This window comes from Bufo gargarizans, chromosome 6 (assembly GCF_014858855.1).
Source record: "Bufo gargarizans isolate SCDJY-AF-19 chromosome 6, ASM1485885v1, whole genome shotgun sequence".
In the NCBI taxonomy this organism is placed as follows: Eukaryota; Metazoa; Chordata; class Amphibia; order Anura; family Bufonidae; genus Bufo; species Bufo gargarizans.
The window spans coordinates 309,667,638-309,684,617 of record NC_058085.1 but is presented as its reverse complement, the minus strand read 5'-3'; the positions used below and the strand labels follow the sequence as shown (position 1 = coordinate 309,684,617).

Here is a 16,980-nt window from a genome sequence, read left to right as displayed (position 1 = left end):
GACCATGTAATCTACCTCCAGCCACATACTTACTTGTTCTTTTCTGTACTGTGAATTAGTAATTGTTGGGTCCTCAACACCAGTGATGACCACGTGTTATCAAATTTCAACTATTATCATTAGGGTTTTTTTCAAGAGGGGGGATTTCATTAGCCATGTTTTAAATCCAATTTTATACTTTTAGTTATTTTAAACATATGTATTTGACCTGTATTTGTAATGGCCTGCAGTAAAATTGATATCCATTGACTGTGTAATATACCTCCAGCCACATAATCATTTGATCTTTTCTGTCCGGTGAAAGCCTAATGTTTGGGGCCTGTAGTCCAGTGGCCTACAGTAAAACTTGTATCCATTGACCGCATACTGTACCACGAGCCACATAATCAGAATTTCTTTTATGTCAGGTGAATGCCTGATTTTTAAGGCCCGTACTCCCATGGCCTAAAATAAAAATTTCTAGGCTCCAACAGGGCACGTCAGAGAATTTCCCTTTAAGACGCATAAAACTGTCCCCTGATTAAGATACATATTTTTTGTTGGAATTTTTGTCATTGATTTCCCTCTAATATGTCACTGTACATGTTGTGGGACTATTTGTGCACTTCTACTAAGTATTTGATGGCTGCAAATATGAGCTGAAGGTTTTTCAGGTTCACCTGCTATTAAAGTGAATGGGATCCGCCGCGATCGCGTTCACGAACCGTCCCGGCCGATGTTCATCCATCACTACCAGGGTGGGCTCCCCAGGATATAGTGAAGTCACGAACGAGGAAAGCAACCCCAACACCAGCTTTTGCTGAAACAGAATTTTGCTTAAATGTGGCAATAAACACAACCACAAATGCTGAGAACATACAATTTACATACACCCAGCAAGAGGGCTGAGACCCTTGTGCTGCACAGCACTGCGCCCTCCGATGGATGCAGGAGGAAAGAGCAGTAATTTACCTACTGGCGGGCACAACAAAACTGACACACCTTACCTGTTATTATCCTAAAAGAACAAGAATCACTGTATGGGTGTGTGCACAACAGCTTACAATCTTACACAGATCTACAGTATTCCCCCTCCCATAACTGGTCCTATAGCACTCAGCTCTCATCAGCATTCCTGGAAGCAATCCTCGTTCCTCTGGACAGGATCAGGGTCTTGAACACAATCAGCTTCACTTAGCTGCAGCTCTGGTCACTCTCACACCTGGATGCCGTCGGATTCACTGCTCACACAGTTCCTCATTCCTCAGTGTCTCTCACAGCCTCACTATAAGATGGCTGTTGCCTTCCTCTCCAGACTTCCTGAGAGTTCCCAACATCACATGAAATACTGTCTGTTGCTGTGCTTAGGAAACAGCGTCATCTTGTGGCCAAACAGCAGAATGTCAGTCCAGATCATTTAACTTCATTTAAACAAATACAACGTTCAGACAATGAGAGCTGTTACCCCATCTCACAGGTCGGCTACTCTGGGAGGTCCTTATTAGTCTTGGATAACCCTTTAAAAGACATACTCTTATTTTCACCCACGCAGCTCCATTATTATGAGCATTTCATGCTCCGATGTTCTCCTTTGCCCTGTGCTGAAGCACGCAGGGCAAAGACTGTTTCCAGAAGATCCAGTGATGTATCGAGCTCTCCATAGGGACTGCTAGGCGGAGGCTTCCGTCTAGCAGTGAGCCCGGTGACGTCACCGGCACTAATAGGCGGGCTTTTGCATTACCCTAGCCTGTCAAATGGCTAGGGCAGTGCTAAAGCCCGCCCATCAGAGCTGGGGACGTCAACAGGAACACTGCTAGGTGGAAGCCTCTGCCTAGCATTGTAAAAACATGAACAAAAAAGCCCTTGCTCATATCAGGGGGGGCTGAGGAGTGAAAAAGGGGGTATGTCCGGATTCAGCTCTGAATGAACCTGGACAACCCATTTAATGTAATCACCTGAAATGAACAGGATATGGAAGCAGCACACTTTTTTTTTTTTTTACCTATACCTGTTTATATGCCACATAATGCTATAAAGAGGTCCCATATGATGGCTAGCTTAAAATTAGCTTTTTGACTAGCTAAATGGAAACAAGAATAACAACATCCATTATTAGCTCGGAGTAGCTGTGGTATTAAAAGCTTAGTATTTGGTCTCCTAGAGGATAGTATTAATAATCTGGCATTACTATTGTTTTTGCATGGAAATCTGCCAAACATTTACAAAGGAAAAATGTGCATCATAGGCCACCTGCATCAACACACTGGTCGCAGCTTTTGTGTCTATTTTTAAAAGCTTTTTTTTTTTTTTTTTTACGTGATAATGTGAACACCGCGCTTTACTTGTGTTATTACATAATGTGCCAGAAAATAGTTTGATGGCAGAATAAATATTTATCAGACTAAGAGGTGAGGTTTAATTAGGTTGCAAGATAATGATAATAATGATTATTTTGTTTTTCAGCTTCGCTGGGTAATAGCCCATTACGTAACATCGTTTTGTAACAATAAGATCGCTGCATTATGATGCCATAGTAGAATGTGTACATACAGTATAATATATCAATTTAAATATGGGTATTTTGAATATAAAGGGTAATTTCTGGTATTTTGTCCATAAGAGACTCCCTCGGGTCCCTATCCTTAAAGGTGACCTGTCACCTCTCCTGTCTGTTTTAGTAATGACTTGCATTCCCCATGTAATAACAATCCAGGAGCGTCTATTTCTATGACTCTATATTGTGCCATTCCTTTATTATTCCTGTTAGAAGTTATGACAGAATTATCAGCAGTTAGCAGTGAAGATCCAGAAGATTGTTACCAGGCATGGGATTCAGCCAGCTCCCTCCAGTTCTCCAGATCTGGTTGTTAAAATTACAACTGGTTCGGAAAACTGCTATCGGCTGAGTCCTGATCTGGTGCTCTGATGGTGGCAGGGCAGCTGGAGATGTTCGCTTCCATTGTTTTGTGCGGCGCTAATAGTGTATATGGGGTATTTATGTGTGTTGCATATATCTGGTGTATGTATATGTAAACATGTATCGGCACGCCGCGTGTCCGACGTTTAGTAGGAAAAATTTGAATCCCACCCCTGATTGTTACCAATTGGGTGTGTGTTCCTACACAGTCTGACACTGGCAGCACTGATTGGATAGTGTCAGACTATGCAGGTGGTAACACTCATCTGGACTTTCACTGCAAACTGCTAGTAAGGCTACTTGGACCTCCGGCAGGCTGTTCCGTCGGGTAAACAGCCTGTCGGATCCATCCTGCCGCTAGTGAACGTGTGCTCCCAAACTGCCGCTCCGACCCCATTGATTATAATGGGGGAGGGGCAGAGTTTCAGAGGATGCACGGCAGCACACGGCGAGAGGCTGCCGAATAAATGTCGGACATGTCGTAGTTTTATTCGGCAGCCTCTCGCCGCGCGCTGCCGTGCCTCCGCCGGAACTCCGCCCCTCCCCTATTATAGTCAATGGGGACGGAGCGGCAGACCGGGGGCACACGTTCACTAGCTGCAGGACGGGTCCGTGCCACTAGTGGACCCCAGGGGTGGACTGGAAACTTAAAGTGGCCCTGGAAAAAATACTAAAAGTTGCCCTGTTTTGTAGTTGGGTCCAAATTGATGCAAGGCAGGGCCAGCAATACCATATTGTGGCACATTATATCACCTCAGCAGAGACCAATACCACAGTCCATCACAAAATACATGCCCAAAAACTTCCACTGGCTGGACCCCGGGCATCGGCCCACCAGGAGATTTTCCCTGTAAGGTCTATGGCCAATCCGCCCCTGGTGGACCCCTTCTGAGTTGGGCCCCAAAGCAGTCACTTCTCCTGCTTCCCCTATAGCTATGCCCGTCTCCTCCTCTAGTTTATAAAATGTTAATTTATGCAATTATGTTTTTGGAGACTGTGAAGAAACCTGACAGCACAGAAAAAAACTGTAAAAAAAAACCTGACTATCTGGGCAGCTTTTGGCTTTTGGTCAGATATTAAGCAATTTCAGAAATTGCTGCCATTGCAAGAGGATATCATCTGGCAGTAGATCAATATCCCCTGTAATGATTATGCAACTCTTAAAACACTTCAGTATTCTTACTGTATAGGACCCTAAAAAGATGAGCCCCAGTCATCCCTGAGAGCTCCAACAAACACACTGCAACATGACCACTAGGTGGAGATAATGGCATATGGATTTATACCTATAGTATTGATCTCAATGGAGAACTGCAAAAATCTGTATGCTGCATGCTCCCCCTAGTGGTGGTTACAGTTAGATGTATGTATTTGCATCATTATATCCTTTGTGACCCTGTGTATTTTTTGAAGGGCTTCCTAACAGTCACATAGCCATGTCAATAATGTTTATTTAAAGGCGTTTTCTGGGATCTAGTGGGTCCTGCAAAGTCACTTTAGTTACACAGAATGCAAATGTAGGAAAAAGCGTGTAATACACTTAACATTAGAAAGCTAAGCAGACAGGCATCCTGAGAACCTGATCATGTGAGGCTCCTCTTCTGAAAATGCATTTTCAGCTGACATCACTTTCTTTTCGAGGTCATTAGGGCTCGACCGTATGTATTTTACGATCCGAAAAACACAGACCTGCAAAAAAAAAAAATGCTGTGTGACATCCGTGTTACATCAGTTTTTTTGTAGATCCATTGTAACAATGCCTGTTTTTGTCCACAAAATGGACAAGAATATGACTTGTTCTATTTTTTTTGCGGAATGGACTTGCGGACATACGGATACGGAATGCAGACAGAGTCATTTCAGTTTTTTTGTGGCCCTATCTAAATGAATGGTTGCGCAAAACTGAGAACGGACATCGGCGAAAAAATACGTTGTGTGGATGAGCACTTACCGGGTTTCCAGCCTTGGCTATGAACGGCACACCACTTCCTCTGTGGATGAGACCAGAACTACACCGCTCCCTAGTGCGTGCAGAAACTCCTGAGGCCACCTCATCTGCGCATACGTCAGGGAGAGCGATAGTTTGGGCCCTGTTCACAGTAGAGGCGACGTCCTGTCCATAGCCAAGGCCAGAAGCCTGGTAAAGGATGTGATATTGGTGGAAGCTCGATTTTTAGAAGAAGAGTGCCACATAACCGTGGATGCCAATCCACACAGCTTCGGAACGGTAAGTATATCACACGCTTTCTTACACAGGTGGGTTCTGGTGGCTTTGCAGGACCCACTGGATCCCAGAAAACCCAGTGTCAAAATTGAACTATTATGATTATGCAGATTTACTAAGATAGTTTGGAGCTGGCTTCAATTCAACTGATTTTCTTTTTCAACTTGTTTTGTCTTTGTGACATTTTCTACTTCAGGGTACAACCACACGATCAGTTTTCTAAATGCAGTTTCGGAAACCAGAATCAGGAGTCGATCATAAGAGGACAGATTAATTCACTCCTAGTTTTGGCTTCCAAAACTGCATCAAGAAACCTGATCGCGTGGTCTTACCCTTACACAAATATTTTTATTTTTTTTCCCAGGTCTTGGATTTGCACTTTGTTACAGTCCTGCTATTGCGATGGTGGGAAAATACTTTGACAAGAGGAAAGCGTTGGCTTATGGGATCGCCATGTCTGGAAGTGGGATTGGCACCTTTATATTGGCCCCTGTGGTACAGCTGCTGATTGAACAGTTTTCCTGGCGTGGAGCTTTACTCATTCTTGGTGGTTTTGTCGCCAATCTTTGTGTCTGTGGTGCTTTAATGCGACCTATAAACCTGAAGGAGGACTTTGCACACTATTCGCTGAAGCAACAGCAAAATCCAAATGAGCCAAACCAAAGTACCATTCCTTCTTCCAAATGTTCTCCTCTGAGCCTGGACTGCACTCACAAGAGTCTATGCTACTGTTCCCAAAAGGACTACAGCTTTCTGCTGAAACCAGACTTCATCATTCTTGCAATATCTTTTCTATTCCTTGCATATGGATGCAGTCCTCCCTTTGTCTATCTTGTGCCTTATGCCCTTAGTGTTGGTGTGAGCAACCAACAAGCAGCCTTCTTAATGTCTATACTGGGAGTCATAGACATCGTTGGTAACATCTCCTTTGGATGGTTGACGGACAGAAGGTAATGAACTCACTTTATTTTACTCCAAACTATAGAATGACCATATAGTTATAGATTCTCTACACCGGTGTTCCTCAACTCCCGTCCGCATGACACACCTGCCGGTCATGTTTTCAGGATTTCCTTAGTATTAAGTAGGTGATATCATTAAAGGAGGTGTCTCACATAGCGCTTCCTGATCTTCCCTGCTTGTCTCACGGCACACTTTCAGAGCTTTAGGGGATGATGCCTCTTTGTTTGACCGAAGGCACCGGCAAACCTGTACGTGTGCATTCCTGAGGCTGCTAGTCTATCAGTATCAATAGTAGCCTTGGCGCAGTGGGCGGTTTGAAGATCGTGACAACAAATATTAAGTGTCACGATCAGTTTGCTGTTTTTGTCCAGGGAGGGAAGTACCATACAAATATGGGGTAGCCAGGGAAGCGAGCTCATGAGCATGCGTGAGAGCCCATGTGAGCTCTCTCCAGCAATCTCGGCCACCACAGCAGTGGCCATAACCCCTAGAAACGAGCAGTTTCTAATCACAAGTAAAATGATCTCTACTATGGAGTGACGGCAAAATTGATAAAGAATCTAGTTAGTCACTTATATTATGTTTTTACACAACATACATATCAAATGTTGAAGTGAGACAACCCCTTTAATGTCAATGTATCAAGACTTACCACATTTATGAATTCTGTGGGATATTCTCAAATCATGACCAGCAGGTGGGCCCTGAGGACTGGAGTTGAGGAATACTGTTCTACATAATGGATCCAGCATATTGCTCTGCATTGTGTCATATGTAAATCAATATGGACCAAGTGTGCCAAAAACCCAACAAAGGCTCTGTTCACACTGGCGTTACGTGCATTCAGTCCCATTCTTGCCAGTAAAAAGTCTAGAACCCCAACAGAAATTTGGTGGACCCCAATTGTAAGTCATTAGGATCAGCTGGACAGGATTTTTGGGGATCTGTTCGAGAACTGATCTGTCATAGCTGTCATGGGTTTTCTATAAATGGAAGCCATGATGCTAGTGTGAACAGAGCCTTGCAGAAGTGAAAAAAGAAGTAATTGCTCAGTATAACCTCACGTTATGGTCAGATATAGAAATGTGAGAACCAAAATGGCAGCATCTCCAAAGAACAGAGAGGCTCAGTCCTCATACACACTGCTTTTTATAAATCCATTACATGACACCTATAGTTTGCTATAAGCCCATGTAAATATCATCTTCCTCCTCTTCCGTTCCAACACTGCTGATCCAGTGCTGCCCACCAGTTTTTGAGTTTTGACACTGAAGCAGTGATGTCCCTGACTACCCTGCAGCCAATCCCTGGTCTCACGTGCGGTAGTCAGGGACATCTTAGCTGTAGAGAGTCCAGCATTGCAGTGGTGATGTCCCTGACTACCTAAGGCCTCTTTCACACTTGCGTTGTCCGGATCCGGCGTGTACTCCACTTGCCGGAATTACACGCCGGATCCGGAAAAACGCAAGTGTACTGAAAGCATTTGAAGACGGATCCGTCTTCAAAATGCTTTCAGTGTTACTATGGCACCCAGGACGCTATTAAAGTCCTGGTTGCCATAGTAGTAGTGGGGAGCGGGGGAGCGGCATACTTACAGTCCGTGCGGCTCCCGGGGCGCTCCAGAATGACGTCAGAGCGCCCCATGCGCATGGATCATGTGATCCATGCGATCACGTCATCCATGCGCCTGGGGCGCCCTGACGTCACTCTGGAGCGCCCCGGGAGCCGCACGGATGGTAAGTATGCTGCTCCCCGCTCCCCACTACAGTTTACCATGGCTGCCAGGACTTTAGCGTCCCGGCAGCCATGGTAACCATTGAGAAAAAGCTAAACGTCGCATCCGGCAATGCGCCGAAACGACGTTTAGCTTAAGGCCGGATCCGGATCAATGCCTTTCAATGGGCATTCATTCCGGATCCGGCCTTGCGGCAAGTGTTCCGGATTTTTGGCCGGAGCAAAAAGCGCAGCATGCTGCGCTATTTGCTGCGGCCAAAAAACGTTCCGTTCCGGAATGGAAGACATCCTGATGCATCCTGAAGGACGGACTGTCCATTCAGAATGCATTAGGATAATCCTGATCAGTATTCTTCCGGCATAGAGCCCCGACGACGGAACTCTATGCCGGAAGACTATAACGCAGGTGTGAAAGGGCCCTTACGTGACCGCCGAGGCCCATGTTTGGCTGCAGGGATCACAAGAGGTAGTCAGGGATGTCATCACTGCAATGTACCACTTTAACTGTTGTAAAAGATGATGGATTTGTAGTAACAAATCTATTTACCTGTAAAAGCGATGTTTAATAACTCAACAGTTTGCTATAAAGGTCATCTGTATGAAACCCAGTACCCCAAATATGCCTGGTTTCCCTTTTCAGTATGGAAACAGTAAAATGTTTAGTGCAGGTTCCATGATTAATGTCAGCGGACCTTTCTTCTCCCTCAGATGTGGACATGCGGGCCATATATTAATATGCAGTAAGAGACCGCCCTCTAGTGTCTGATTGCCTGTCATTTCTCCCTTCTTCGGCTCAGTAGAAATGTCAGATGCATCTTTAATGTCTGTTTTTATTTAATGATATTGAACATTTTGGCCCGGCCCACCATTTTCTTTTATATTCCTTGTTTTTTTTTTGTTTGTTTTTTTACAGTTTTAAGCTACGTTCACATCTTTTACCATTTTTCGGTCTGTTCTGGGAAACAGAAGACCATAAAAAAAACTAAAAACTGCCAGATTCATCATAAGACGGTACCCGAAGCCGCCTGATAGACCCCATTGACTTTAATGCAGTCTGTTGGGTTCTCATTAGGGGGCCCATTATTTTTTTGCTGCACTATTTTTTAAAGGAATCTATGACAGAATCCTCTAATGCCTTCAACGCAGATGTGACCAAAGCCTTGGTCAGCAAATACAGACTTCGGGGGACATTTATCAAACCGGGAGAAAATTGTCTTAGTTGCCTTTAGTAACCAATCAAATTAATACTTTCATTTTCCAAAGGAGCTCTGAAAAATGAAAGGGGGGATCTGATTGGTTGCTATGGGCAACTAAGCCAGTTTTCCTTTACACCAGGGATTTCTTGGCTGCTTTCTTGCACCACACCTGCCCTCCGGTTGTAGCAGACTGGAGCTGAGGTGCAGTACCACACACGCGACCCGTGGATAGATGTAGTGCTGTTTTTTTAATGAGAAATACAGCCATGTTTTCTATTCCTGTACAGCCCTTTAAATCTCTCTCTAAACTCTGATTGTTAGTTTCCTAACATACTATTTGAAGCAGGTCTAACGGCCGAGATAGACATTGGGGTAGATTTATAAAACTGGTGAAAAGGAAAGCTGGCTTAGTCACCCATAGCAACCAATCAGATCCCACCTTTCATTTTTCAATGCTCCTTTTCACCGTTTTTGCTAAATCTCCCCCTTTATGTCCAGGAGCTTTTATGGGACTTAGATACTGATGACCTTTCATCAAGATATGTCATCAATATTAGATCTGTGGGGGTCCGAGGTGCAGCACCCCCAATGATCAGCATTCATGCAGCGACGGATCTGATTTTGATTACCTATCCTGAAGATAGGCCATAAATATCTTAGGGTGGGTCAACATCATTTTTTTTCCCCCGTGCGTTTAACGCATACAAAAAACGTATACGTTAAATGGATGCATCAGACTGATGCCATATAGTGGCATCCGTTCACCACAGAGTTCGATTGCAAAATAAAACGTATATGTTTTTTTTACCGGATTGTTCAGGACAAAAGAACGTAGTGTGTTGCGTTTTTGTATCCTTTTTTTTTCTAATGTATACATCATACGGAGACATAAAACACGATGTGAACCCACCCTAAGTCCTGTAAAACCCCATTAACAATGTCTACCTGTTAGTCTATATTGAAGTTGTATTTTCTTTCAGGTTTCTGAAAAACCACCGATACTCATGCTACCTCATAGCTGTGGGACTGGATGGTCTTAGCTGCCTTTTCCTTCCGATTCTTAGATGCTTTGAACTACTTGTGCCTTTCTCTGTTACATTTGGTTATTTTGATGGAGCCTACGTTGCCCTGATCCCTGTTGTGACTGGAGATGTTGTAGGAACATCCAGCTTATCATCAGCCCTAGGTGTGGTCTTCTTTCTCCATGCAGTGCCATACCTGGTGAGCCCACCAATATCAGGTATGCTTACATCATCATTTACATAAAATGAACATGTTATTTATCTTGTAAGGGGAATTCCGAAAAAAGTCTCCCACCCCCTGCACAAGTGGCACATAATACAGTAGACTTACTGTACTACATATAGATAGGCAATGTACAGCACATTAACCAGCCTAAGTTCATATAAAAAATTGGGTAGAATATTTAATAAACTACCGTCACGACCATGGTCATGGTCGTGACTCCTGAACCGCGAGCTGTTGCCTGCGGTTTGGTTTGGTTGTTCAACCACAGGTGAGGGCCGCTAGTATGTTGCCTCACTTGTGGTTGCCGCGGGCAACAAGTTGTTATTTTGTATTCTCGCAGTATAGCAATGTGCATGCGGTTGCACCTGGCAACCTCTCTTTATAGGTGTGCCTTTTATCGGTGTGCACGGGGTGTTATATGTTATGTGTGCACTTTCCCCTTTAAGTGTCTTTCTTCCCTTGCCTTGTGTTGGAAGGGTTAACTTCCTTCCTAGTGTGTGTGCACTGGGTGTGTCTGTGTGTGGGTGTGGCTACATGGGCTATAAAGCCTCAGTTAAGATCAGTAGTCTGATGGGTACTCCAGCCTTGTAGTAAGCTGGAGGCACCCTCCTGGTCTCTAATACCATCTGCCAGTGAGGGCCACCCTTGTGGTCCTAAAAAATATTATACATGATGTTTAGTTGATGTTCTTTTCTCTTTCATATTTTATCCACCTATGGATCTGGGTTCCTGTGTGTTGTGTGTGTGCTGTGTCCATTTATGTTTGGGTGTGTACACTAGCTTGTATTGCACGGGATCCAGTCTGTGTGTCTGTGGCAGGTAGGTGTGGAAGTACTTTTCATCCTCCTGCTATATCCATAGGCTGTTCATGTTCCTATCCCCTTGCAGCTTGGCCACTTTAGACTCCTGTTTCTCCGCGTCCAGGAGGAACGGGCTGTCTACCCAGCTCCTAGTTCAGGGATCTGCGGAGGTTGGCTCATGTAGCTAGGAGTCAGGGTCAGATTAGGGAAGCTCTAGGAGGTGACCTGCTCCCTTATTCTGTGGTCCTGGCCAAGTAGCGACCTACTATCTTCTGGCATCGCACGGCTGAGGGTTTTCCCCATCCTCAGCCATGACAACTACCCAGTTTATTATTATAGACACGTTCATGTGGCTGAGAAGTCCTAGGGTACATGCACACGTTCAGGATTCATGTGCGGAGAATCCGCACTGAAATCCGCAGGTGTTTGCAGGCAAATCTGTGCGGTCAATCCGCATTAATTGGTGCGGATTTGCATGCGGATTTGCGTGCGGATTCGGTGCGGATTTCACTAAGTGAATGAAGAAAATCCGCACCGAAAAAATCCGCACCGAAAAAATCTGCATTGTGTGCATTGAGAATTTTAAATTCTCATAGAATACAATGTACATGCCCTACGGTGTGGATTTTCCGCACGCAGAATCCGCACGCAATCCTGATCGTGTGCAGGGGGCCTTATAGGGACAGCCAGACAGAGGCAGGACAACCAGTATCCCCTATACTGGTGAACCCTAGACAGCCCAATCCGACACGGTCTATACCCTATAGTGGTACCAAAGGAAACAACAATTCGTTCTGCAAAGAAATCAGCCCTCGTGTAGCTCTGTTGATGGGGAAAAAAATGAAAAAAGTCATTCTTTTTGGAAAATTGGAACAATACACCAAAACCAAGGGGGTCATTTATTAAGCTGAAATATGCTTATATCAGGCGCAGATGGTTAGTTAAGCCGCAATCTGTGACTTTTCCCCGCTCACGCCAGCTATAATAACATGGGCGTGGCGTGGGTGGGGAAGGGGATGGTTCGGGAGGCCTGTCTCATTCATCATTTTCTACGCATAGAAAATGGTCTAAATGTAAGCAGCTAGGAAGCTGTCTTTCATTTAGAAATGTCGGCGCCTCTACATCACCTTAGCGGATCCATGATCATTGCAGGGCTTTATTAAAACCGGCATCTAAAACAAAAGAGAATGCTGGGAATCAGCCGGACACAAACTGCAGCCTACAGTCAATTCTGCCCGGCCAATTCTCCCTAATATATTAACCCATGTTACAATATTCTACTGCCTGGCTAAAAGTCACCTATTTTACAGACTGTCTGTCTACCTTGTTCTGATCTATCTATCTATCTATCTATCCGCGGCTTCATCTTTTTTATATATATTTTTGGGAATGTAATCTTCTTAGAGAAACTACCAGAAAGCAATCAGAGGGAACAAATTCAGAATTGTTATAAAGCAAATGTAGCCATTATAGATTTAGATCTGGGAAAACATGTATTTCCACTGCAGTCTGCTACTGAATTTATAATATATATGAATATATTAGTGTTGGGCACGAATATTCGAATCGCGAATATTAATCGCAAATATCGGCACTTCGAGAATTCACGAATATTTAGAATATAGTGATATATATTTGTAATTTCGAATATTCTAGATATTTTTTTAATCAGTAACCTCCCTTCTTTCTTGTGGGCCAATAAGAAGTCTGCAATGTCTTTGTCTAAGCTTAGCAACCAATAGGAAAGTTGCCTACCCCTTACTATATAAGAACCTTCCCAGCAGCCATTTTTTACAGTTTTTTAAAGTTCTGAGAGAGACAGCAGTGTCATTGCTGTGCTCTGTGCTTTCCACACTACATTAGACAGATAGTTAGATAGATTATATATATAATACAGATAGTTAGTGGGAGATAGTCAGTGTAGGTTGTATCCTGATATAGTGAAGCTGTTGCAGTGCAGGGTGTTAGGTAATGTGATAGGTTCTGCTGTCCATACATACATGCAGACCTGCTAAAATGTAAAGTTTCACATATTGCGGCAAAATAATCGCATCATTAGTGCCGATTAGCACAATCGTGAATATATTGGAGCACTCTATCTGCATATAAAGCCATTTGTTATGTTCTGCCGTGCCAACCATTTTCTCCAGTCTCAGGAAACTTTCAGCAGCTTGGAAAATGTAGCAAAAGTGACCCACGCCTGTATTTTGTGCGCATTACACGAATATTACATTGCCCGTTTTTCGCAATCAAGAAAATAATCTCAAATATTTGTGAAATATCGCGAATTCGAATATAGCCCCTGCCGCTGATCACTAAGATATATATATATATATATATTTTTTTATTTTATTTTTTATTTCATGCTTTATGTGCTGGTTACTTTTTGGACAGACCTTAACATCATGTATAATATTTTTTAGGACCACAAGGGTGGCCCTCACTGGCAGATGGTATTAGAGACCAGGAGGGTGCCTCCAGCTTACTACAAGGCTGGAGTACCCATCAGACTACTGATCTTAACTGAGGCTTTATAGCCCATGTAGCCACACCCACACACAGACACACCCAGTGCACACACACTAGGAAGGAAGTTAACCCTTCCAAAAAAGTGTCACACATCTGGTATCGCCGTACTCAGGAGAAGTTGGGGAATGTGTTTTGGGGTGTCATTTTACATATACCCATGCTGGGTGAGAAAAATATTTTGGTCAAATGCCAACTTTGTATAAAAAAATGGGAAAAGTTGTCTTTTGCCAAGATATTTCTCTCACCCAGCATGGGTATATGTAAAATGACACCCCAAAACACATTCCCCAACTTCTCCTGAGTACGGCGATACCAGATGTGTCACACTTTTTTGCAGCCTAGGTGGGCAAAGGGGCACATATTCCAAAGTGCACCTTTCGGATTTCACCGGTCATTTTTTACACATTTTGATTGCAAAGTTCTTCTCACACATTTGGGCCCCTAAATTGCCAGGGCAGTATAACTACCCCACAAGTGACCCCATTTTGGAAAGAAGACACCCCAAGGTATTCCGTGAGGGGCATGGCGAGTTCCTAGAATTTTTTATTTTTTGTCGCAAGTTAGTGGAATATGAGACTTTGTAAGAAAAAGATAAAAATAAAAAAAATCATCATCATTTTCCGCTAACCTGTGACAAAAAATAAAAAGTTCTATGAACTCACTATGCCCATCAGCGAATACCTTAGGGTGTCTACTTTCCGAAATGGGGTCATTTGTGGGGTTTTTCTACTGTCTGGGCATTGTAGAACCTCAGGAAACATGACAGGTGCTCAGAAAGTCAGAGCTGCTTCAAAAAGCGGAAATTCACATTTTTGTACCATAGTTTGTAAACGCTATAACTTTTACCCAAACCATTTTTTTTTTGCCCAAACATTTTTTTTTTATCAAAGACATGTGGTAGGCAATTAAAGAGTGCCGTGTTTGTGTGAGGGGAGGCGGGGCTTTAATTATTTAAACCTGGCTCTCCTGCCCCCACTTGTCGGTTCGAATGCTTTCGAATCGGCTCGTGGGTTGGTGCCAGAGAAGTGCGTGCGTCACTGGAGAATCGGGTGGTCGGCTGCGTCGGGCTCGTCGCTTCGGTGATTAGGTAGGCAGGGTGGCTGCACACCCGTCTCGCTATGTATAACATGGGGGGCTGCCGAGCGTGCCACCGGGCCCCAGCCGCGCTGGCGACTGCCCGCACTCCCGATCGCTTCCGGCACCCCGATACAGGCACCCCGATACAGGCACCCCGATCCGCTCCAGGCCCCGCGCCAAGCACCCCCGCTCCCACGTGCAGCGTCCCCCAGGCGGGCTCCCCTCATCTGTGGCTCAGCAGCGATGGGTCACACGTCCTTTACATACCCAGAGCAGCGGTCACGCCGGCCGTCGGCTCCTCAGCGCAGCTCACAGGCTTGCTGCGCTCCAGCAGGCCCTGGCTTGATAGAGGGCGACACCTACAGGCCCATACTGGTACTGCAGTCCAGGTACAGGGCTCCTTGCTCAGGCACAGTGGCTAGGTACTAAGGCAGGACAAAAAAATAAATAAAAATAAAATAAAAAATATTATATATTTGGAATATGTTTTAAGGATCAAATATAAAGAGGGCTCCAAAGAGGGGGGCTGGCCACGTCACTTTGCGCACGCAGCCGGGCGGCCCGCAAGCCCATACGGCGAGTCAGGGGGTTGGTTCGGGCGCAGTCGCAATAATCCGGTGGACAGCAAAGGAGCGGTGGCAGGAGTGAAGGGTCACCCAGCCACCGTGCGCTCACTCACATGTCTGTCCTTGTTTATTCAGGTCCACAGGTGGTTGGCTAACTTACGATACTGTGGGGTTTGTGGCTGTCATGGCCGCCAGGTGAGTCAGGGGTGGTGCAGGCGTGGGCCAACCCCCTCCTTTTCTCCTGCATAGGCTTGGGGGACGGGGGATGGTGGACTATGGCCAGGCCTCTGGCGCATCTCTTACAGGGTGGCGCCTACAATCGTGGCCTTTGGTGGGGGGGGGGAAGAAGTAAAAAAAAAAATAAAAAAAATTGTATAGATAGGAATGTTGCTTTGCCAGGTCTGTCACGACTACAGACTCCTTATAAAGCCCTGCCACGACTGCAGGCATCAGTCTGTCACGACTACAGACCCGCTCTAAAGCCCTGCCACGACTGCAGGCAACAGTCTGTCACGACTACAGACCCATTATAAAGCCCTGCCACGACTGCAGGCATCAGTCTGTCACGACTACAGACTCGTTATAAAGTCCTGCCACGACTGCAGGCATCAGTCTGTCACGACTACAGACCCGTTATAAAGCCCTGCCACGACTGCAGGCATCAGTCTGTCACGACTACAGACTCGTTATAAAGTCCTGCCACGACTGCAGGCATCAGTCTGTCACGACTACAGACCCGTTATAAAGCCCTGCCACGACTGCAGGCATCAGTCTGTCACGACTACAGACCCGCTCTAAAGCCCTGCCACGACTGCAGGCACAAATCCGTTACGACTACAGACTCGTTATAAAGCCCTGCCACGACTGCAGGCATTAGTCTGTCACGACTACAGACTCGTTATAAAGCCCTGCCACGACTGCAGGCATTAGTCTCATGTCAACAGACTCGTGAGGTAATACTACCACGTCTACAGGCGATGGTCCGTTACCGCTACTCCCGAGGTAGGGTCCCCTCACGACTACAGGGGCCAGTCGGTCACATCCACAGACTCGGTCGCACTCCCGTTGACTACAGGCACTGGGTGGGCATCTACAGGTAGTTGCGTCACGTCTACGCACGCGGGTCAGCCACGGCCTGGGGGGTCAGCCTTCACGGTCACAGGTAGGTCCGGTCAGGCCTCAGTCTCCCAGCGGGTTCCAGTCACAATAACCAGCCCCTAGGGGGGGCACTCCCGCGCCGGCGCATAATGCCAGGGAGCTATGCGGCTCCCCATGCGGCACACGATTCAAACCGGCGGGGGCCGGGGCTCACGGTATAGGAAGGGCTCCCTCTGATCCGGTGCACATCGCCAGGGAGCGGCGCTGCTCCCCACGCGGTACGAGTGTCCAGTCGGCGGTGGGTCGGCCCTGGCTGAGGGGGGGGGGCTCCCCCGCACTGGTGCACTCTGCCAGGGAGCAGCGTGAGCTCCCCACGTGGCTGGGGGTAAAGGTGCAGGACACCGTTTCCCCGCTCCTCATCTTCAATAAAGTCTGGCACGGGCCGCCGTGCCGTTAGGTAGGCAGGGATCGGGGGAAGGAGTACCAGGCTCGGTCAGGGGGAGCAGATCATAGGCGGTGGCTGGCTTCCTGCTGCCGGCCGTACAGAAGGTTCCAAGGGGGTCATTTAGGCACAGGATGTTAGTTAGTCCGTGCAAGTGACCTGCGTTATACCATGCTCTTCGTACTCAGAGCTGTGCCCGTACTGGAG

At 45.9% G+C, this 16,980-nt stretch overlaps 1 protein-coding gene across 1 annotated transcript in view; it reads left to right on the top strand.

Annotated features, from left to right (window-relative positions):
* Window positions 1–16,980, top strand: part of SLC16A12 (solute carrier family 16 member 12) — an 88,550-nt gene that overhangs the window by 61,459 nt on the left and 10,111 nt on the right. Inside the window, exons 5-6 of the mRNA XM_044298877.1 lie at window positions 5,485–6,070; window positions 9,994–10,253. Coding sequence (XP_044154812.1) covers window positions 5,485–6,070; window positions 9,994–10,253 — 846 coding nt within the window. The remainder of the gene's footprint in view (window positions 1–5,484; window positions 6,071–9,993; window positions 10,254–16,980) is intronic.